A 22,699-nucleotide genomic window follows, 5' to 3' on the forward strand; every position below is an offset into this window, starting at 1 on the left:
GAGGAAACGGCCTCAAGTTGCACCAGGGGAGGTTTAGAATGGATATTAGGAAAAATGTTTTCACCAACAGGGTTGTCATTGGAAGAGGCTGCCCAGGGCAGTGGTGGAGTCACCGTCCCGGGAGGGATTTACAAGCCGGGCAGACGTGGTGCTGAGGGACGTGGGTTAGCGGTGGTTTTTGTCAGTGTTGGGTTGATGGTTGCACTTGATGATCTGAAAGGTCCCTTCCAACCTCGACCGTTCTATGATAGCTGTATGTCTATAGATGTGTGTATATATCAAAGACAGGGAAAAGCGGTGGTAATTCATTGGAAAGTGTAAGATCTGGGCATGACGTTGAAAGTATAGAACAAAGGGTGGAAAACACCCGGTTCTGCCAGCAATAGGGTCAGTTTTCCCAAGGAGCTGTCACGGGACAGAGGTACTTCCCGGGTCCGGTCGGTGAGCAGCGGTACATTCATGGTGTTTTGTACATTCCTCTAACAGCGTTATTGTTGTGGTTTTCTGCTTTCCTTCGCTGTTCTGTTAAACTGCCTTGATCTCAACCCACAAGTTTTGCCTTTTTCTTCCCATTCTACCCCTCTCCCGTGGCAGGGGGGAAGCAAGCGAGCGGCCGCCTGTTTCTTTGTTGGTGGCTGAAGTTAAACCAGGACATCACCCCACGTCTCAGTTTCCCTCTTTGTAAATTGGAAACAGCGCGCTGGGCTTCATTGGTAAGGTGTTTGAAGCTCTACAATGAGAGGTGCTGAAGAAAGAGGGGGCCTTATTTTTCCTAGAGATGCCCGTAAGGGTGGAAAAGGGCTCGCTGCTTCCTTTGGTTCTGGCGAGGAAAAACAAAGCAAGGGTAAGAAGAAATGATGCTGGAGATGTAGGAGGCCCGTTCCCAAGTCCAACATTTTAACGCGTGGAGTGCAACCTTGTCCCTTGCCTCTGTCTTGCTGTAAAGGTCTCTCTCGTTCAGAGGCACTGCTGTCGAGATTCAAATCCCTTCCTAGAGCCCTCCAAAGGATGCATTCATTGCGTGCAGATGGCACTGGGTGTTCTTCTCGCTTCCTCTGGCTTATACCATTGGGTAGACGACAGCAAAATGATTAATCTCTGAGTCAATCAGGTATTTGAACCTCCTCTAACTAGCGTGCAAGAGCTGAGCAAGGCGTTCGACACGGTCTCCCACAGCATCCTCATAGGGAAGCTTAGGAGGTGTGGGTTAGATAAATGGACATAGATAAGGTGGACAGATAACTGGTTAAAAGACAGAGCTCAGAGGGTCGTGATTAGGGGCAAAGAGTCTAGTTGGAGGTCAGTGACGAGTGGTGTTCCCCAGGGGTCAGTACTGGGTCCAGTCCTCTTCAATATATTCATCAATGACCTGGACGAAGGGATAGAGTGCACCCTCAGCAAGTTTGCTGATGACACAAAGCTGGGGGGGCGGGTGGCTGACACACCAGAAGGCTGTGCCGCCATACAGAGAGACCCGGACAGGTTGGAGAGTTGGGCAGAGAGGAACCTTATGAAATTCAATAAGGGCAAGCGTAGGGTGCGGCACCTGGGGAGGAATAACCCCCTGCACCAGTCCAGGTTGGGGGCTGACCTGCTGGAGAGCAACTCTGTGGAAAGAGACCTGGGAGTCCTGGTGGGCAACAGGATGACCATGAGCCAGCAATGTGCCCTTGTGGCCAAGAAGGCCAATGGCATCTTGGGGGGCATCAAGAAGAGTGTGGCCAGCAGGTGGAGGGAGGTCATCCTCCCCCTCTGCTCGGCCCTGGGGAGGCTGCGTCTGGAGCACTGGGTCCAGTTCTGGGCTCCCCAGTTCCAGAAGGACAGGGAACTGCTGGAGAGGGGACAGCAAAGGGCTACCAGGATGATGAGGGGACTGGAACACCTCTCTGATGAAGAAAGGCTGAGGGACTTGTGTCTCTTTGGTCTGGAAAAAAGACGACTGAGGGGGGATCTTATCAACGCTTAGAAATACTGAAAGGGGGGGTGTCAGGAGGATGGGGCCGGGCTCTTTTCAATGGTGCCCAGCAACAGGACAAGAGGTAACGGGCACAAACTTGACCATAGGAAGTTCCACCTAAACATGAGGAGGAACTTCTTTCCTGTGAGGGTGGCAGAGCCCTGGCACAGGCTGCCCAGAGAGGTGGTGGAGTCTCCGTCTCTGGAGACATTCCAAACCCACCTGGACGCGTTCCCGTGCAACCTGCTCCGGGTGACCCTGCTCTGGCAGGGGGTTGGACTGGAGGGTCTCCAGAGGTCCCTTCCAACCCTACCATTCTGTGATTCTGTGGGCCTCTTCACTAGGCTCTTATCAGGCTGTGTAAATCCCGACCTGTACGAATGAATGAGGGTCGTGTCTCTCAGATACACGGAGCACGCTCAGCCCATTAAATTTCATGACAACAAGAAGCCTCTGTGACTAATGAGGAACCCAGAGAAGCCAAATGCCTTGGCTTGGAGTAAAATCTTGAGGTGTGACTGTTTTCACTCCAAACTGACGGAAAACACCGTCTCCTGCTGAAGAATCTCTGGGGAGAGCCAGGTTCCTTTTACCCCCAGAAGCGAGGCACCCCTGGGAGCTGCACACATCGGGGAGGATCCACTGAATTCAGCATCTGGCATGCAAAGCAGCATGACAGCATGGTGTACACCAGCCACAGTCGTGGTCTGGCCCGGTTCAACACAGCATCCCTAAAGAGTGAGATGTGCTTCCATCTTTTTGCAGTTTAGTGGGATTCAACCCCCCGGCCTCGACTTAAGCGTAGACGTAAGCGCCGGGGCTGGCAGGTGACTCAGAATCCCCAGCTTGGACTAGAGGAGACAGAGGGACCCCCAGCCTAGGAAGGACTCGTGGAACTGCTGGGGCTTGTTGTTCAGCCTCTGCAGCATTCTGTACCTGGCTGAGGAGGTCGGAAAGCCCCGTTTCTGCGAGTGGTTCTCAGGCTCGTTACAATGCTAAAACGTAACCTAGGGAAGGTAGTTATGTTAGCATTTCCGTAAGCGCCCTTTCTCTGGCCCTGGGGACCTCACCTTTCTCTGGCTATTGGAGAGAGGAAGGGAATGGGAGTTTTGAAGCACAAAGTCTTACCTTTAGAGTAGCCAAACTGCATTTCCTTTCTGCCCGGTTTTGGAGCAGCCCCTCCACGGGGGTGACACTTAGAAAGGCCCACACTTCCAGAAAGAACAGCCTGTGGCATGACAAGGTGAGCTGTAGCAGCTCATCGTCCAGCAGCTCACGGTCATTGTTCCACTGAAGTGTTAATTCCTTCAAAAAAGAACAAATGTTGTTAGTGCTGCTCAACAGAACTGGTGAGCGCAGTAACTAGAATTCAATAAACAAGTTTCCCAATACTACCAACAGAAGGGACTGGCAGCAGATCAATTTTGTCCCTTGACAGGAGCAGAGAATCAGTTTTGGGTAACGACAACGGTAGACGCTACGGTAATCCCAACTCTCCCGTGGAGATGGGGGGGCCCTTGTGCATTGCACCCCACCCTAAGAGATAGACAACTTCTGTTACCCTTAGAAGATGCTGCACCCTCAGCTCATGCCATGATCTTATTTGACATATTGGAAATTATCCCCGGTACGAGAGTAGATCCAAAGACAATTTCTAGAAAGCTTTGCAGATCCCGCCTGTTCATTGGAAGCTCTGCAGCGCAACAGAACCTCAAGAGCGCTGTCAGCAACCATCAGGCCGTGTGCTTCCCTCAGGCGTGCAAAGACCTGATGCTCCTTGACGCGGGTCAAGGCTGTCGCACACCTTTGGTGGCACATCCTGCGTGACACCACAGGGCTCTGACATGGGCACCAGTTAATTTACATCCGCTCTAGACGTTTGTGTGTTGCCAAAAGGGAGCAGAACCACGAGTGCAGGCCGATGCAGGCTACAGCGCCGCAAGCAAACAGGGTGTACAGACTCTTCTCCTCATACGCAGATTTCCCTGCAAAAGGGTGGGGTTCAGAAACATCGGAAAGGATAAGCAAGTTACCAGTTACTAAACGTGAACATGTCTAACTAGAAGAAGCCTAAAGCGGTTTCACCAAACTGAGGTTTTCCGGACTGAAAAACTCTTTTTGCTCACAGCTGACATCCCAGCACCAGTATTTTGGGTGTTTTAGCTTTTTATGAGGGCAACCTGACATCAGCCTGACAGTGAAGACTGGCATAACGGGCATCGCAACTGGACAAGGACAACAACCTCAACCAGGCTAGAGTGGAACACCGCAGTGGCTCGCTTATGAAAATGACCCTCTGGCCATAACACTGAAGTGGTCAGGAATTCCTCCTGCTGAGCGCTGCTATGCAGAAGGCCTGGAGGATCACTTTGCTTAGCTTTGTGATACCGCGGTGAGATGTCACTCTGGGTTCCCGTACCTGCAGAACACGCCAGGAGGCTGGGAGGAGGTTGGTGAGGGTGCGTCTCATTCTCCAGCCTGGGTCTCTGAAACTGTAGCTCCGCAGACTCTTATGCTGCTGACTGGCATCTCCGCTAGCAGGATCCTGGCTAGGTGATCGTGCTTCGTGACTCTTTCAAAGAAGAGGTTCACGCACAGTTCTGGGGCTCTCTTGGCCAAGTTGGCCCATGACATTCCCCTGACCGCTTGCCCATGAGGGTCGTGGATATGACATTGGATATTCAAGGTGCACAGGGAACGAGCGCTGTGCTCCCGCAGGGAGTGCGAGTCAGCCCACCAAGTTTCCGTGACGGCAACTACGTCATAGGTGTCCTGCTGCACAATGATTGGACTCCATGATCTCAAATGTCGTTTCCAACCATGAAGATTCTACGATTCTATGATCTCCATGGGAGAGTTGGGATTACTGTAGCATATACTGTTGTCCTTACACAAAACTGATTCTCTGCTCCTGTCAAGGGACAAAACTGATCTGCTGACAGTCACAGGGATAGAGAAAATATTGACTTTTTTATTGGTTCAGAAGAGGGGCATTCTAGGGGTTTCCCGGCCCCACCCTTCCCACCCATTGCGGGAAATTGCTGAAGCAACGCGGCGCGTCCGGCAGCAGCGTCTCCAGCAGTCCTTCAGGCGGTGCCAGAGCCGGGTGCAGCACTGACACAGGCACCGTCCTAGCGGGCACAGCCCTGGGGACGCCTGGTCACACTCCCTGTCCATGACCTCGTCGCGCTGCTGCCTCTCCTCCTCCAAGATCTTGACAGTGTCCAAGAGCTCCAAGTAGAGCAACTTGTCGTCCGTGGCCCTGGCTGGGGGGCTGCTGGGCGGCGGAAGCACATTCACGGGGCTCTGCGCCCTGTCCCTCCTCCCTTCCGCATCCATGGGGGTGCTCCTGCCTGAGCCTGGGGGGCTGCTGGTGCTTGGCCCCATGGAGTTGTTCTCGCCCGGCCCCATCTTGCTGTTTCTCTTCACTTCCGCCAGGCTCCCCCTGCCGAGCTCCACAGGGCTACTCCTTTCCTTCTCCTTTACATTTCTCTCTGGTCCTGTGTCCTCCTCCTTGTCCATGTCCCCATCCTCAGCCTTATCCGTGTTTGCATCCACCCATGGCCACTCCGCTCCCAGGTGCTGGGGCTTCACTGTGGCCCCCAGCTGCTGCTGCGCCTCCATCCTGCCCAGGGGATGGAAGGGCTCCCCGGGGAGGTTCTGGTCACAGGCTCCCGCTGCCCCTTGCCAACGGGCCTGCAGCACCTTCAGCATCTCACAGCACTGCCTGGCCATCTCCTGGGTGCACTCGAAACAGCGGAGGAGCTCCATGACCAGCTCCCCTTGGTCCGAGGCCATGGCTGGGGGGCTGCAGGGTGAAGGCTGTGTGTGCACAGGGCTCTGCGCCCTGTCCCTGCTTTCCCTGGGGACCGGCTCTTGCTTGGTCCTTGTAGGCAGTTCCTGTGGGGACTCCTGGCACAGGGCTGGCCCTGGCTCTTGCACCCTCCCGTTGACAGCCCTTGGGGGATGGCGGAGTCCTGAGCGGTCGAGTGCTGCCAGCTCCGCCATTGCACCAGGCCAGGGCTCCGGGAAGGAGTAGAGGGCGTTGAGGGAAGAGGAGCCTCTGTGAGTCACAGAGTCCATGGTGGCCAGCGGGGCCCGTGGGGAGCGATGCTTCCTCTTCAAGGCCTCCGCACTCGCCCTGCAGAGGAGGAGAAAGAGACCCCGCTGCACCCCAGACCCCAGCGGGACCCACGGGTAGCACCCCCCTTGGCTGGCGGTCAGGGCTGCCCAGCGCAGGCAGGGGCAGGGCACGGGGTGAGGGTCTGGGGCAGCATCTGGGGTCTCGCCCACACTCACCGCTTCTCCTGCTTCGAATGGGATTTCTCCACTTCTCCATACACTGCCCGAGAAGCTGCAGAGGGAGGAGATAGATTGAGCGGCCGCCGCCCCCGGCACAGCCACAGCTCAGGGCTGCCGTGGGGTGTCAGCCGATTGCAGGGTGCTCCGTGCTGGGGCCACTCACCGCTCTGCTTCTCTGGCCGGGCTCCTGTCTTGCTTGTCTGACGATTCTCCTTACTCTTCTTCTTCCACCACTTCTGCAAGGTCCCCAGGAGCTGGGTGAGACGGGAGCACTTCCCAGTCCCACACCACAGCCCCCCACGGCACCCCACAGCACCCCATGCCATCCCTCGCCACCCCACGCCGCAGCACAGTGTGGTGCAACAGCCACCTACCTGAAGCCGCTTGCTCTGCAGCACAGATGAGAATACGCTGAGCCCCATCACGATCAGGATGAGAGGGCCCAGGGGAGACACGGCGTCAGAGCGCCCCATGGCACCGACTCCGGTGTGGCTGCGGTGCTCCGAGTCACCAGCACAGAACCGCGATGCGGCTCCCCAGTGTCCTCCTGGGTCCCCAGTGACGGGACCCGCAAGACTGCTGGGGTGTCAGAGGCCGAGGCTGCAGTCTGCCCAGACAATGCCAGACTGCGGTGCCCAGCATCCGCTGACGGCTCCAGTGGGGACCGCGTCCCCCTTTTATAGTGTGGCAGGGGGGCACGTCCCCCCTTTGTGACATCATGGGGCAGTCAGAGCCCCCCTTTGTGACATCACAGGCAGTCAGAGCCCCCCTTGGTGACATGCAGCAGGGGATGAGGAAGAGCAAGACAAGGAGGGCACTTGCCCCAGGCTGCCAACAGGACTATTTCATAGCACGAACATCACATTCAGTACAAATTATAAAGTCTGCTGTGTAGTTCGACTCTCCCTTGATGGCGGCGGTGCAGAGAACTCCTTGCTGCGGTGCCGGAGCCCTGAGCCCTTCCCTTCCTCCCATAGCCGCAGCGCTCACGGTGTCCCCCATTGGCTGTCCCCTGCTGGGAGTGCACGGCTTCCTGCTGATGGAATGGGCTGGGTGTAGTCCTTGGGTATTTTATATTGATATCGGGATTGACGCTGCTTCTTTAGCATTATTAGTGTAAATTCTTTAATTTTATCCTAGTAAATCTATTTCTATTGCAACCCTCATGTTTCCTTGTTTTTCCCCAATTCCTCTTCCCCGGTGAGGAGGGGTCATCGGGCGACAGAGTAGTTGTCTAAAGGACAAGAAATTGTGGTGGGTTTCTCAAATCATAACAAGAAGGGAGGGAGAAGGAGAAGGGCCCCACCCCTTCAGGGAATGGTTTGGGTGGGAAGGCACCTTAAAGGCCACCCAGTGCCACCCCCTGCCCTGGGCAGGGACACCTCCCACCAGCCCAGCTTGCTCCAAGCTCCGTCCAACCTGGCCTTGAACCCCTCCAGGGATGGGGCAGCCACAGCTTCTCTGGGCAACCTGGGCCAGGGGCTCACCGCCCTCACAGCCAAGAATTTCTGCCCAAGATCTTAGCTCAATCTCCCCTCTTGCAGTGGAAACCCCTTCCACCTCGTCCCATGGCTCCCCTCCCTCATCCAGAGTCCCTCCCCAGCTTTCCTGGAGCCCCCTGACGGACTGGAAGGGGCTGGAAGGTCTCCGCGGAGCCTTCTCTTCTCCAGGCTGAACTTTTATAGATATTATTTAGTATTCCTGCTGAAAAATGAGAACCCCTGTCTGATCCTCTGGTTTCATTTCGGTCAGTATCTGGGAATGATTTCCCACAAAAGTGCTTTGACCATTCCTGGGGGATCAGCTTTCCTGGTAGGAAAAGCTTCTACTCCTCCTGAGGGTTGATCCATGATTACCAGCAGGTGCTTAACGCCTTCCACAGGAGGCACGTCAGCCTAACCCATCTGCAGCCTTTGGAATGGGAAGTATGACCATGGTTGCCCTCCAGCCTCCTGCTTGGGTTTTGCACCGGAAAACTTCCAACATGTGGGCCAAGAACTCACAATCCCCTTTACTGCCACATGTCTTCCGGGGGCTGTCCACATTTTCTCAATCTGATTAAAAATTGTCATCCCTCCATGTGTTTTATCACAAAACTGCCTAGCCAAAGCCATTGAGTATTTTCTTGGTAAGACGGGGCTTCCCCCAGTAGTCCAAATTCCAGTTTCATCTTTCGTGGAGGAGGGAGGGATCCCGAGTGCAGGGCCCCATTCCATTTTTACAGAGCAAGGCAGCGTTAGATCTGTCCCTGTCGTCTGACCGATGGAAGACACGTCTCAGACAGACATCAGGTAGGTGAGCCCAGTGATTCTGCTCAGCTTCGCTGTCGTCTTCCATTGAGAAGACAGTTTTTCACTTCTCTTCTGGGTGTTGAGCCAAACCTAGAGGAAGACTCTCTCCAGCAGGCTCCTGAAAAGACCAAAGCCTGCCCTCCGGAAGTCCATGGTGGCAGTTCTGCTGACGCCCTTCCTTGCTTCTCTAAGAATCAAAAACTCTGTCATTTCATGGTCACTGTGCCCAAGACGGCCTCCAACATCACATCCCCCACAAGTCCTTCTCTGTTCACACACAGCAGGTCCAGCAGGGCTCCTTCCCTAGTGCGTTCCCTCACCAGCTGTGTCAGGAATTTATCCCCACACATCCCAGAAACCTCCAAGACTCTTCCCTCTCAGCTCTATTGTGTTCCCAGCTGATACCTGGTAGGTTGAAGTCTCCCAGCAGGGCAAGGGCCAGTGATCGTGAGATTTCTCCCACCTGCTTACAGAATATTTCACCTGCCTCTCCGTCCTGGTTGGGCAGTCTATAACAGACCGTCATATCAGCCTTCTTGGCCCTCCCCCTCATTCTTACCCAGAAACACTCAACCCCGGTGTTTACCATCATTAAGGTCTCAATGTTCACAACACTCCCCAACATACAGGGCCACCCCACCTCCTCTCCTTCCTTGCCTGTCCCTTCTGAAGGGTTTGTAGCCATCTAATGCAGCACTCCAGTCGTGCGAGTCAGCCCACCACCTTTCCGTGACAGCGACTACGTCATAGCTGTCCTGCTGCACAATGGCTTCCAGCTCCTCCTCTTTCTTGCCCATGCTGCAGGCATGAGTGTGGAAGCACTTCAGCTGGCCTGCTGATCCTGACACCTTTTTGCTGGAAGAAGGCTTCACTCCTACCTGACCATTCCCAGGCGCAGCCGTAGCTTCTAACCCATCAACGACCCTTGTGTCTCTGCTGCCGGATTCATCCCTTTCCCCCTTCAAATCTACTTGAAAGCCCCTTTGATGAGCCCTGCCAACTCCTGTGCAAGGATCCTTTTCCCCTTTTGAGGCAGGTGTATCCCATCTGTCTCCAACAGGCCTGCTGTCCTGTCAAACCATGCTGTGATCAAAAACCCCGAAGTCCTGCCGCTGACACCAGGCTCGCAGCCAGGTATTGATCTGCGGGCTCTTCCTGTTGCTTTCCTCATCCTTCCCTGTGCCTGCAACGACAGAGGAGAGCACGACTTGCGCTCCTGAGCCCTTTCCTAGTCATCCCAAGGCCCAGAAGTCTCTCTTGATCTCCCTTGGGATTCTCGGTAGCAGATCATCTCTGCCTGTCTGAAAAATGAGGAGTGGTTAATAATCGGAGGGGGGGGAACACCGCCGCGTCCTGTGAGGGAACCCCCGAGCGCCGCCATCGGCCGCCACTGTGGGCCGGGGTCGGGGCCGGGGCCGGGGCCTTTGGCGGGGCTGCGCCCGGCTGTGGGGCGGCTGAGGGCCCGGCGCCGTGGCCTGTGCTCCAGAGCCCTCACCAGCTCCCTTGCCCTTCTCTGGACACAGAGAATGGTGGGAGAAATAAGTTCCGGTCCGAATGAAATAGGCTCAGGCAGAATCCTCTGGGAAGCACATTTTTGTTCACGCTCTTGCAAGAGTGGGTGACCTAACAAGTAGGCACACTTTCCGTTCTTGAAACACAACACCTTTTTATTTCCTAATCCCGGCCCAATTTTTCCCTCCCCTCTTTCCCGTTGGTTGGGTACTCCAGGGTTCACGGCCTGTGCGAGGCGCCTAAAATTCTTCCCGCATGTCCTGCCGCTGTTTGCTTCTCTTTATGCTACACCTAAAGGGATTATCTGACTGGTTGATTTCTTTCCTTTTTGGTAAAAAAATTGCTCAATGTCATTAGCCCTGGTTAAATGTATGACTACCCTTCCAGACGCTAATGCAGTAGGAATCAGTTTGTCCTTTTGTCTGTGTGATAAGAGATGTTCTACAAGCCTTTGCTGGAGCCCCTTTGTCTCAGTCATTCCCTTATCATGTCACCTCTGATGGAAACGGCTTTTCTCCTTTGGGTCAGGCGTGACAGCTTTTGAGAATTTTGAATATCCTTGGGATGCTCAAACCAGCATGTTCCTAGTGTTATGTCTCCTGAATACGTTGCAGGTCTTTTTTAGGGCTAAACGACTATTTAAGACTACCGCCCAGAGATCTGCTCCGAGGCTGGCTAGGTGAGGAGAAATAACTGGCCTCCAGACGGTCCAATGTGAACCAACAGAAGCCGTTTATTAAGCACAGATCATCACCTTTTATACCCTGTGTTGTCGCCGTACACGCGACTCGCTTATTTCTGATTAGCTAGTTACGCTGTCCACGCGCTGTCCATGCAGTTCGTTCACACAGCAGATTGGTTACAAGAATTCGCATAGTAAATTGCTTAGTCATTAGCACAACATGTTTTCTGCCTTCTCAGTTCCCGTTTTTGCCATGTACTAATTCCATCTTCTACCACCTGTTTTGCTCTTACTCTAATCTCTCATAGTAGGGAGGCTGGCTCACATGACCATTTTCTCTCAGACACATTCCTACAATCCCCCCTTTTTCTTCTTGAGCCAGCCAGACCTTATGCATGGCATTTTCTATCATGTCAGTCACTTTGCGGAGAACACATGAGGCTACCATAACCAATAGTAATATAACCAACAATAGCATGAGCCCTTGCTTTAGTAAATCTGATAACCATCCCGTTATACCCCATGAGCTTAACCAATCATCGAAACCTTTTTGACCACTTTTAATTTGGACATGTTATCCTTCAGATCCCGCAACTGCTTATGAATGGATGATGAGTGGTTGGAAAGGTTCATGCAACACATACCTTCAAAATCTTCACATCCATGACCCTGAGCTAACAGCAAAAAATCAATAGCCGCTCGATTTTGCAACGTAGCATGCTGAATGCTATCAACATCAGTGAGCAAGCTAGATATGATTTCAGTTGCAAGGTTTATCTGTTTACTTGCCCAACACCCTATCTTATTCAACATATTCAATGCCATGGCTGTTCCCAGCGAAGGAAGAATACTTAGCCCTATTCTTTGTCCGAGATTCGGGAACGTTATATGGTCGTCACAGGATGGAGTGAAGGTACGAACTGTTCTCTTGGCTCTGTGTTTACTGTGTGCGCTGCTCACTGTGTCTTTGGCCGTACGCAGGCCTCTGCTCGTAGATCTGCCCCATCTCCCCCTTTTTTGTTTAACACCAGACCATTTATTAACAAGGTGGCCATGACTTGTGCTTCTACTCGTTGTGGCGCTCTTAGCAGGTTATATATCATACTAAACACAATTAAAAACAGAATCAAGAAGAACCCTGCTAAGGCAATAAATACCCAGATTCCTAAATTTAGCCCAGAAAGCCAATTTCTTTGGATTTACCCACGAGAAATCCTTTTGTAATATTTCAAATACATTGCGGTTCATTAAGTCTTGAATGTTTAGTATTTGAGCTTTTAGCTGGTCATGTAAAGGACGAATATTTTCTTGCAACGACATGTCAAAAGCACCTTGAAGATGGTGTTTAACCATTTCTCAGCCATGTAGCAACGTATTCCAGGGGAGAGATGTAACACAAAGTCTTCGAGAGTTGTACTCCCAATCACAATACAGAGAAAGACGTGTTTTTAATGCGTTTTGCCGATTCCCTGTCCATATTACTGCTGTTTTATACCTTACTAGCGTTAACTTTACACAACAAGATTGATTACATTCTTGTATACTTGCATTTTGAGCCGAAGCAAACAGACGGATGAGAAGTACAAATCATTACAGAATTGTCTTGCTCACAACTTCTATTTGTTGCAGTATTATCTGTGGTTAGCATGCACCCCGATTTAGGGTGCTTATAATACACCTTCGGTTGTTCAGGCCATTCAACACTTCTTACAAAATGTCGCTCTACTGCTGTGGATGACAAAGAAGACATGTTTAGAAAACTTAAAACATGAGTTGCTTTATACACTCACTCTTGAGGTGTCATACCTACGGGATTCCCCCTTTTTTGTTTAGCAAGCATGGTTTTTAAAGTATGATGCATACGCTCCACAATTGCTTGCCCAGTCGGGGAATGAGGAATACTGGTGACATGTTTAATACCTCGTATCTGTAAAAAAAAAAAGACCTGTACTTTAGCGGACACATAAGCTGGTTCATTATCAGTTTTTATAGTTTTCGGTACTCCCACGACTGCGATGCATTGCAACCAATGTCGAATAACATCACAAGCCTTCTCTCCTGTATGAGCAGTAGCTACAACAAAGTGTGAAAACAAATCAACTGAAACATGTCCAAATTCCATAATGCGTGTAACATCGGATTGCCAAAGTTCATCAGGTGTAAGCCCTCGCGGGTTAACCCCCGCAAAGGATGGCAGAGGAGCCAGCTGCTGACAACCGGCACACGTTCACACAGTATCACGTGCTTCTTGTTGTGTCAAAGAAAATTGCTTCCTCAATGCCTTCGCATGTTGATGAAAAAAAATCATGCGACATTTTAGCTTGCTGCATAATGTTGGGAGTTGTTACCAACAGTGTGATAATCCGCAACTGTGTTTCCCTCAGTTAACGGGCCAAGTAAACAGCTATGAGAGCGTATGTGGACAATAAAATAAGGAAACTGTCTTTTTCATAAAAGCAACAGTAATTGCAGTAAGAGACTAAATAACCATTGGTTCTCTACTTGTTTTATAAATGCTCCTTCAAGTCTTTGAACAAGACCAGTAACACATTGAGATTCTGCCTACATTTAGCAGTTCCTGTTGAAATAAGTCCAAAGCCTTTACTGTGTCCCTGAACCATCTGCAAACACCGAACAGGTGCCATCAAGAGGCTTTGGTCCTAGCAGGATGCGCGGCTGTAAAGGAATTTGTGAAAGTGACTGTAATAGTCTGTGCCAGGGGAAAGAATAATTTATTTGCCCAATATAATGTACTAAGGAGGTTAAGACTTTGTGATAACCAAGGGTCAAGGTCATCCTTTCTGGTGGGGACATGTATGTGGCTTGGATCCATTCCAGAAAGCTGCTGACAGCACAGACGACCCTGGAAAAACAATCGCGGTAACATTTCAATCATCGTAGTTACTGGTTTTGAAAAGGTATGTGGCAAAAATACCCACTCTAGTGCAGTCAGGCTCTTTGCGAGTGCATCATCCCACTGTCCTATCAGGGCATAAAGTTGAAATTCTTGTAGGAAGGTGTTCAATGCGTCTTGCAGCAGTAGTAGACTATATCTTATCTTGCAACATGCTGTAATGCCTTCGGAGCTGTTGGGGTTAATGAACATAGAACTTATGGGGGGGGGCGGGGGCAGACACAGTGCTTCAGGGCATCCCCTGTATCTTCAAAGTGCGCTCATGTCTCTCTCCCCCTCGCTCATGTCTCTCTCCCCGTCTCTGACCCGAGACAGCCCCCTTATATCCTGCACTGGATTGAGTGGAGAAGTACAGGCTCGAGCCGCTGCACGCGTGGCCAGTGCACGCAGCAAGTCCCACCAGACTCTCCTGCACTGGACTGAGTAGAAAAGTACAGGCCAGAGTCGCTGCACGCGTGGCCAGCGTATGCAGCGAGTCTCACCAAACTCATGATCCAGCTTTGCTAACAGCGGCTGTCTGATACGTGACTCCATTGTTGTAATCCCGTCTTAGCTTCTTCTGTGAAGGTCGGGTTCTCATGGATACACACATAGTTTTTAGAGCAACATATTCTACAACTCGTACGAGGGTACGATGCAAAGCGGCATTTACAACTGATCGTATGATGCTTATTAAACACGGCAAACAGCATACTAAACATAACAGACAAATTCCTTCCACACAGGCAATGAGTATAATTTGCTTCAACCAACCCCACCCCCAAGTCCATCCAGCAAAGAGATTTCACCCAGTGGTCTCCACAAGTTGCTGGTTCGGTCGGTGCAGTTCCTGCAACTGGGCATGGATGGATTTGGAGTGGTCACTTAGATTCATACAATACAGTCCTTTAAAATCTTGACAACCGTGTCTGTGAGCTGAAAGCAAAAAATCAGTAGCAGTTCTGTTTTGCAACATCGCATATCGAATACTATCTACATCCAGCAACAACTCAGAAATAGCGGTACTAGTAGCATTGTTAAACTTATCCTTGGCAGCAAGAGAGTCCTTGTTATCACGAATCCTTGGCAGCAAAAGAGTCCTCGTTAGCAAGAGCGCATGCGGACTCCCTGTTCTTGCTGGTACTGTGCTTTGATCTTCTTCCACAACAGGCCAAGATCCTCAAGCAGCTAGATGAGGTGTCTGTGAGTCCATCACAGGCTTATGTCATCCAAACGTTTTTCTTGCCAGCACCCGAGACTGAATAACGATTGGTGTGATATATGTGTTTTCCAGCACCCAGGTGCGAGTCCCTTGAGTGTATTTACAATCCTCCTCGCCGATCTGCCGTTGCTTTCCCATATTCCACCCCCTTGCTCAAGAGACCGCTTCTGCTGGGTTCATTTTAGTCTCACAGGGCATAACACAGAGCAATCTACTAAGGCATGCAATAACATACATGTTGGGGGATGCGGCAGGCCCGTAGACCCTTTGACAGAAGAGATAGAGATTGCAGTGTAGCCGTAAGAAGGCCGCGAGTTGCGTCATATAAGGGCAAAGTAACAAAAAGGAGAAAGAAGAAGATCGCTTCAGAGAACAAGGAGAGTTAGGCTGTGAGGAAGCCAGATTTTGAGCAATGCGAACAGGATTTCAATAACCAATCGTATTGTAGCTACGAGCGCGTGTGCTATGTAACCTAACCAATTGAAAGCGTAGAAAGAACACGTGAACGGAGCGTGAACAAAAGATTAGATATATAAGAAAGCCAAGTTTGTAATAAAGAGAGAGCTTAACTTAACTTTTCAAGGAGAGTCTTGTCGTTTGTCCGTCCCGACTGAAACGACAATTGGTGACCCCGACGTGATACTGAGGAAGAAGACGACTGGAAATAGTCGTGGGGACGGAGCCCAGTGAAGCTGAAGACAGCGGGCAGAGCTGTTGACGGATCCGGATCATATTTCAGAAGACACCTGTAGTAGGTGAGCCACTGGGGACATGGGAGAGAAGTTAACTAAGGAAGAGCAGACTGTACTCTCCACATGGACGCTGCTGTTAAAGCGGCAGGGCGTAATCCTCCCTGAAGTGACCTTGCGAAAAATGCTATTGTGGGGAAAGGAAGAGGGAGGAGAAGTAACGTCGGTTACGGCATTTAGTGTAACGCAATGGACGAACCTAGGGCAGACATTATTTGAGGAAGCTACGCTAATGCGTAGAAAGAACACATGAACAAAAGATTAGATATATAAGAAAGCCAAGTTTGTAATAAAGAGAGAGCTTAACTTAACTCTTCAAGGAGAGTCTTGTCGTTTGTCCGTCCCGACTGATTCACCCAAGAGTACTCAGGGAGCTGGCGAGAGAGCTCACCACGCCTCTCTCCATCATTTATCAACAATCCTGGTCAACAGGGCAGGTACCAGATGACTGGAGGGTGGCTAATGTGACGCCCATCTACAAGAAGGGTCGGAAGGAGGATCCGGGGAACTACGGGCCTGTGAGCCTGACGTCGGTACCAGGGAAGATCGTGGAGAGGATCATCTTGAGTGAGCTCTCACGGCAAGTGCAGGGCAGCCACGGAATCAGGGCCAGCCAGCATGGGTTTAGGAAAGGGAGGTCCTGCTTAACAACCTGATCTCTCTCTATGACCATGTGAGCCGCCTGCTGGATGCGGGGAAGGCTGTGGACGTTGTCTCTCTGGACTTTGGTAAGGCCTTTGACACCGTCCCCCACAGCATTGTCCTGGAGAAGCTGGCGAATCGTGGCATAGACAAGTGTACTCTTTGCTGGGTTAAAAACTGGCTGGATGGCCATGCCCAGAGAGTTGTGATTAGTTCGGTGAAATCCTCTTGGCGGCCGGTCACCAGTGGTGTCCCTCAGGGCTCAGTTTTGGGGCCAGTTTTGTTTAAAATCTTTATCAATGATCTGGATGAGCGGATTGTGTGCACCTTCAGTAAGTTCGCAGACGACACCAAACTAGGTGGGAGTGTTGATCTGCTTGAAGGAAGGAAGGCTCTGCAGAGGGCCCTGGACAGGCTGGCTGGCTGCATGGATGGATACACTACTACTGGACTGCACCTTCAGTCCAGTTGTGCTCATGAACTAGCACGGCCACTCTCGAGTCTTTGGTCGCGTTCAGTGAGAAACCAAAAGGACGAGCTACTTCAAAAAGTGCAGTTTATTTAAGCAACAGATAGATAGGTTCTTAGGGCAGCCGGTGATAAATACACTGTCTGCAAAGCACGTGCAAATGAAAGTATTGTTACATCTACAAAACGCGGGACAACGTTCTAACGATACAGCCTGGCTATACATGTAGAAAAGAGAGTCTCTAGAGAAATTTCTGAGTTTCCCGAGGGAGCCCTCGGTATAATCTACGTCTTACCCAAAGGTGTCCCTATGGGGGGGAAGAGAGGCTCAGCCCGTCGCCTGCTCCCAGAAGCCAGTGATGGAATTCTTTGCGATGGTGTCTTCCCTGGGTATCCCCCCTCTCTCGGGCTATTTTTCTACTATTTGTTATCTTCGAGGTGGAGTTTGAGTGACTTTAGTCGTACATACTTTTACCATGAGTGGTGTAAATTTTTCTCGCTTCACAATTAAAGGTCTAGTTTACAAGAAGCTCAGGGCGCAGGCTCAAGAAGGAGCGGTCGCACCTTGGAGGCGGGTAGCCTTCGGGGTGGAGGTGTGTTTTGGTATTATAATGACATTCTAACGAGCAAAGTTCGCACAAAGGATAGCATTTCATCAAAATTTGGCAAAATGTTGGCTCCGAGTATGGAGCGGGCAGCTAATTGGCAGCTTATCTGTTTCCTGGTATCATCCCATTCCCGTATCCGCTATACATCCTAAGGTAAAGCCGCGGAATAATTGCATCCCGTCCCGTACCTCATGTAGCTTATCAGGGAACCACAGGTGTTGTATTCTTCATGCCAGCTGCAGCTGTTTTCTCCCTCAGAAGCCTCTTGATTTTCTACTTTTCCTTCATGTGTGAACAATGCTGTACTTTTGTGTTTTTAGCCAATGTAGTATTTATTCCACAGGGGGGCAGCGAGGTCTGTCCCTGTCCCCGTCCCCGTCCCCCACCCCACCCTCTGCCCTCAGCAGGAGGAGAGGAACCAGGTCCTCACCTCCTACCTGTGGGTCCGTCAGGCCTGGCTGGATGCCCACCTCGCCTGGGACAAGGACGCTTACGGCGGCATCGACAGCATCCGCATCCCCAGCAGCTACGTCTGGCGGCCGGCCATCATCATCCTCTACAACGAGTGGGTGCTGCTCGCCCTCCCCCACCCCCCGGCTGCTCCCGGAGCTGGGGGGGCTGAGGCTGCGGCTGGGGGTGTTGCCAACGGGGAGCAGGGGGGTCCTGGTGTGGGGGATGTGGGGAGACGGTCACCTCGACTGGGTGAGAAGGCGGCGGCAGGAGGTGCTGGCATCAGCCTGGTGTGCCACCCACCTGGCAGCTGGGATGTGCCACCACGGGGGTGACCAGGGGCAGCGAGCCCCCTCTTCCTGGGGGTGACGTGGGGAGGGGACACGGGGTTGGGGACAGTGCTCGGCCCCGGCCCCGCAGACCCTTGCCCCACGTGGGGCTCGGGGCCATCCTGGCCCCACAGCGATCCCTCCCCCAGCGCCGACGACGGCTTTGGCGGCTCGGTGGAGACCAACGTGGTGCTGCGCTCCGACGGGCACATCACGTGGGACTCGCCCGCCATCACCAAGAGCTCCTGCAAGGTGGATGTCTCCTACTTGCCCTTCGACGGGCAGCGGTGCCGCCTCACCTTCGGCTCCTGGACCTACAATGGGAACCAGATCGACCTCCGCAACCGGCTGGACACCGGGGACCTGACGGACTTCGTGGAGAACGTGGAGTGGGAGGCGCTGGGCATGCCGGCTGTAATAAGTAGAATCATGTTTGTTAATCAAATCAGGCTTTCTTAAAGGCTGGTGAAAACTTACACTTTTTCGACTCTTCACATACTTAAATCGCAGGCATCCAGCGTGCTGTCTGGTGCACTTTGATACCTCAAGGCCTAAATCACAGGCATCTGGTTTGTTTTAACACTTCAAAGGGAAGAGGTAAGTTGTGAGATAAGCTGAAAAGAGTCTCCCCAAGGACACTGATAAAGATGAGGAGCCTTCAGCCCCACCACCATCAGGAGGCGGGACAAGACCGACCCCCTAGCAACACGTCGCTCAGACACAGAATATACCAGGATTGACACATATACGGGAACCAGAAGAGTATATAATCAACTACTTTTGGGAAGTGGGTGTGCACCGTTGGCGGAGCAAAGACTCCCCGGCCGCCCAGCGCTGTTTTGCTTGCTGCCGCTTGCTTAATAAACTAATTTGATTAATTGGACTGGTTCCTGTCAATTATTGGGCCACAATCTATAACACCGGCCACGAGGAACGTCATCACCTACGGCTGCTGCTCCGAGCCCTACCCTGACGTCACCTACACGCTGCTCCTCCGCCGCCGCGCCTCCTTCTACATAGAATCATAGAATCGCTGAGGTTGGAAGGGACCTTTAAGATCATCAAGTCCAACCTTTAACCTACCCTGACAAAAGCCACTTCTAAACATGTCCCTAAGTGCCCCATCTACCCTTTTTTTTAAACACCTCCTGGGATGGTGAATCCACCACCTCCCTGGGCAGACTATTCCAATGTTTAATAATCCTTTCAGTGAAAAAATGTTTCCTAATATCCAATCTAAACCTCCACTGACATAACTTGAACCCGTTTCCTCTCATCCTATCACTTGTCACCAGGGAGAAGAGGTCAGCCCCCATCTCTCTACAACCTCCTTTCAGGGAGTTGCAGAGAGCGAGAAGGTCTCCCCTCAGCCTCCTCTTCTCCAGGCTAAACAACCCCAGCTCCCTCAGTCGTTTTTCATAAGGTTTGTCCTCCAGACCCCTCACCAGCTTTGTAGCCCTTCTCTGGACACGCTCCAACACCTCAATGTCCCTCTTGTAGCGAGGGGCCCAAAACTGAACGCAGTACTCGCGGTGGGGCCTCACCAGTGCCGAGTACAGGGGGATGATCACTTCCCTAGTCCGGCTCACCACACTATTCCTGATACAGGCTAGGATGCTGTTGGCCTTCTTGGCCACCTGGGCACACTGCTGGCTCGTATTCAACCGGCAGTCAACCAACACCCCCAGGTCCTTTTTTGACGGGCTGCTTTCGAGCCACTCTGCCCCAATCCTGTAGCGCTGCATGGGGTTGTTGTGACCCAAGTGCAGGACCCGGCACTTGGCCTTGTTGAACCTCATACCATTGGTCTCAGCCCATCGGTCCAGCCTGTCCACATCCCTCTGCAGAGCCAACCTCCCCTCAAGCAGATCAACACGCCCGCCCAGCTTAGTGTCATCTGCAAACTTACGGAGGGTGCATTCGATCCCCTCATCCAGATCATTGATAAAGATATTAAAGAGAACCGGCCCCAGCACCGAGCCCTGGGGGACACCACTTGTGACCGGACACCAACTGGATTGAACTCCATTTACCACCACTCTCTGGGCACGGCCATCCAGCCAGTTTTTTACCCAGCGAAGAGTACACCTGTCCAGGCCATGAGCAGCCAGTTTCTCCAGGAGAATGCTGTGGGAAACGGTGTCAAAAGCTTTGCAAAAGTCCAAGTAGATAACATCCACAGCTTTTCCCTCATCCACTAAGTGGGTCACCTTATCGTAGAAGGATATTAGGTTTGATAGGCATGACCTGCCCTTCACAAACCCATGCTGACTGGGCCTGATCACCCTGTTCTCCTGCATGTGCCGTGTAATGGCACTGAGGAGGATCTGTTCCATGACCTTCCCAGGCACCGAGGTCAGACTGACTGGCCTGTAGTTCCCCGGATCCTCCTTCCGGCCCTTCTTGTGGATGGGTGTCACATTTGCTAACCTCCAGTCAGCTGGGACCTCCCCGGTTGTCCAGGACTGCTCATAAATGATGCAAAGTGGCCTGGCGAGCACTTCCGCCAGCTCTTTCAATACCCTTGGGTGGATCCCATCCGGCCCCATAGATTTGTGCAGCTCCAGGTGCTGAAGCAGGTCCCTCACCGTTTCCCTTTGGATTACAGGGGCTTCATTCTGCTCCCCATCCCTGTCTTCTAGCTCAGGGGTCTGGGTACTCAGGGAACAACTGGTCCTACTGCTGAAGACTGAGGCAAAGACTGCATTAAGTACCTCAGCCTTTTCCTCATCCTTGGTCACTATGTTCACATCTTCAGCCTGCTCCTGCCCTGCATCATGGTCTCCTTCCTGGCACCCCTTGGCTTCTACCTGCCGGCCGACTCCGGGGAGAAGGTCTCACTGGGGGTGACAGTGCTGCTGGCCCTCACCGTCTTCCAGCTGCTGGTGGTGGAGAGCACGCAGCCCTCGGAGAGCGTCCCGTTCATCGGTGAGCCTTGATGGCACCCAGGACCCTCCCATGGGACCAGGGCGTCTGCACCGGGGTGGTGGGCACCCCCCCATGCCAGGGGGGGTTTCGATGGGGGGAGGTGGGCACAGGTCTCTCCCCACCCCACCGCGGCATCACCACCCATTACCCACGCAGGGAAGTACTACATCGCCACCATGACCATGATCACGGCCTCCACCGCGCTGACCATCTTCATCATGAACGTCCACCACTGCGGCCCGGGGCCCCGGCCCGTGCCCCCCTGGGCCAGGTGGCTCATCCTCCACCACATGGCCCGGCTCTGCTGTGTCTACGAGGTGGGCGAGAGCTGCAAGAGCCCCCGGCGGGTGCTGGGCAGGCAGGCGTGCAGGGAGGACACTGGGGGGCTGGGGGAGAGCCCCATGGAGGGGGAGGTGGGTGCCGAGGCAGGGGGCTGTCCCCGGGACTGCTGCCTGTGCCACCACGATGGCCTGCTGAGGAACATGGGCTACGTCGCCAGCTGCTGCCGGCATCACCAAGCCTCCCAGCGCTGGACCGGCGAGTGGAAGAAGGTGGCCAAGGTGATGGACCGCTTCTTCATGTGGGTCTTCTTCCTCATGGTCTTCCTCATGAGTGTGCTGGTCCTGGGCAATGCTGCATGATGGCCCTGGGGACTCACTGCCCCCAGGGGCAGTGGTGGCCACGGGTGCCCTATGGGGGTGGCTCGTCCTGAGCCCCCCTTGGCCCTTTGTGGTCCTGCAGCATGGAAGATCCAGCAGCGCCAGGGAAGAGGAGCCTGAGAGCGGGAACCTGACTCGGCCGGGGCTGCCCCGGCTGAAGGGTTGAGAGGTCACGGCCCCCCCCTTCCCCCCTCGTCCCCTTCACCCCTCGTCCCCCCTTCACCCCTTCCCCCTCGTCCCATGGCTCCCCTCCCTCATCCAGAGTCCCTCCCCAGCTTTCCTGGAGACCCTTGAGGGACTGGAAGGGGCTCCAAGGTCTCCACGGACCTTTCTTTCTCCAGCCTGAACGCCCCCAACTCTCTCAGCCTGTCCTCACAGCAGAGGGCCTCCAGCCCTCCCAGCATCTCCGGGGCCTCCTCTGGACCATATATATATATTTATATATATATATAAAGAGACACCTTCCGCTCCTCCTGTGTCCCCACCAGTGCCTGCCACCCTGCCTGGCCAGGGGCCGGGTCTGCTGCAGCCCCCCGAGACGCCACTCCAGTGTCCGGCAGCCCTGCTGAGGGTCCCAGGGGAGTAGGGCAGCCCCCCATGGCCCCTCCGGGTGCTGGCTGGGGCCAGGATGGTGCCCAGGAGGGACGGAGGGGTCTGGCCCTCGACGCCTTTGGTGACAGAGCGCGGGGCTCGTGGAGCTCTGGGGCTGCTGCCCACCCAGGGCAGGGCAGGTCAGTGCTGGGGTCCACCATAGCACCCATGGCGGGTGTGGGGCAGCACTTGGGTGCCGCGGGTGGCTGGCAGGGTCCCGCAGCAGCTGCAGGGCTCTCGCCAGGTTGGAGTGGGGGAATTTGAAGGGGAAGCTGCCGTTGGAGCCGCACAAGGGGAAGCCGCCACGTTCAGGGGCGGGTGCAGGTTGTTGCGCGGGTAGGGGACAGTGAGGGGTGCAGCCCTGCTGTGTGAGCGAACCACACTTGGGTGCAGGCAGATGCTCAGCCAAACCCAAG

The 22,699-nt window shown here is 53.2% G+C and overlaps 1 protein-coding gene across 1 annotated transcript; it reads left to right on the forward strand.

The window, feature by feature from the left end:
* The first annotated feature begins 330 nt into the window (after positions 1–330).
* LOC134512701 (neuronal acetylcholine receptor subunit alpha-10-like) lies at positions 331–21,674 on the forward strand. Its single transcript, XM_063328323.1, has 6 exons — positions 331–342; positions 17,740–17,891; positions 18,255–18,513; positions 19,026–19,121; positions 20,856–21,033; positions 21,190–21,674. Exons 1-6 carry the CDS (start codon positions 331–333, stop codon positions 21,672–21,674), a joined length of 1,182 nt encoding a protein of 393 aa, XP_063184393.1.
* Positions 21,675–22,699: the final 1,025 nt, after the last annotated feature.

Source organism: Chroicocephalus ridibundus, chromosome 1 (genome assembly GCF_963924245.1).
Source record: "Chroicocephalus ridibundus chromosome 1, bChrRid1.1, whole genome shotgun sequence".
Taxonomy (NCBI): domain Eukaryota; kingdom Metazoa; phylum Chordata; class Aves; order Charadriiformes; family Laridae; genus Chroicocephalus; species Chroicocephalus ridibundus.

Bases quoted from the DNA above. Each gene is read 5' to 3' on its own strand.
- LOC134512701 (XM_063328323.1), top strand. The intron at 18,514-19,025 runs CCGGCTGTAATA...CAATCTATAACA, and splicing joins AGTGGGAGGCGCTGGGCATG to CCGGCCACGAGGAACGTCAT. The intron at 19,122-20,855 runs ATAGAATCATAG...CACTATGTTCAC, and splicing joins GCCGCCGCGCCTCCTTCTAC to ATCTTCAGCCTGCTCCTGCC.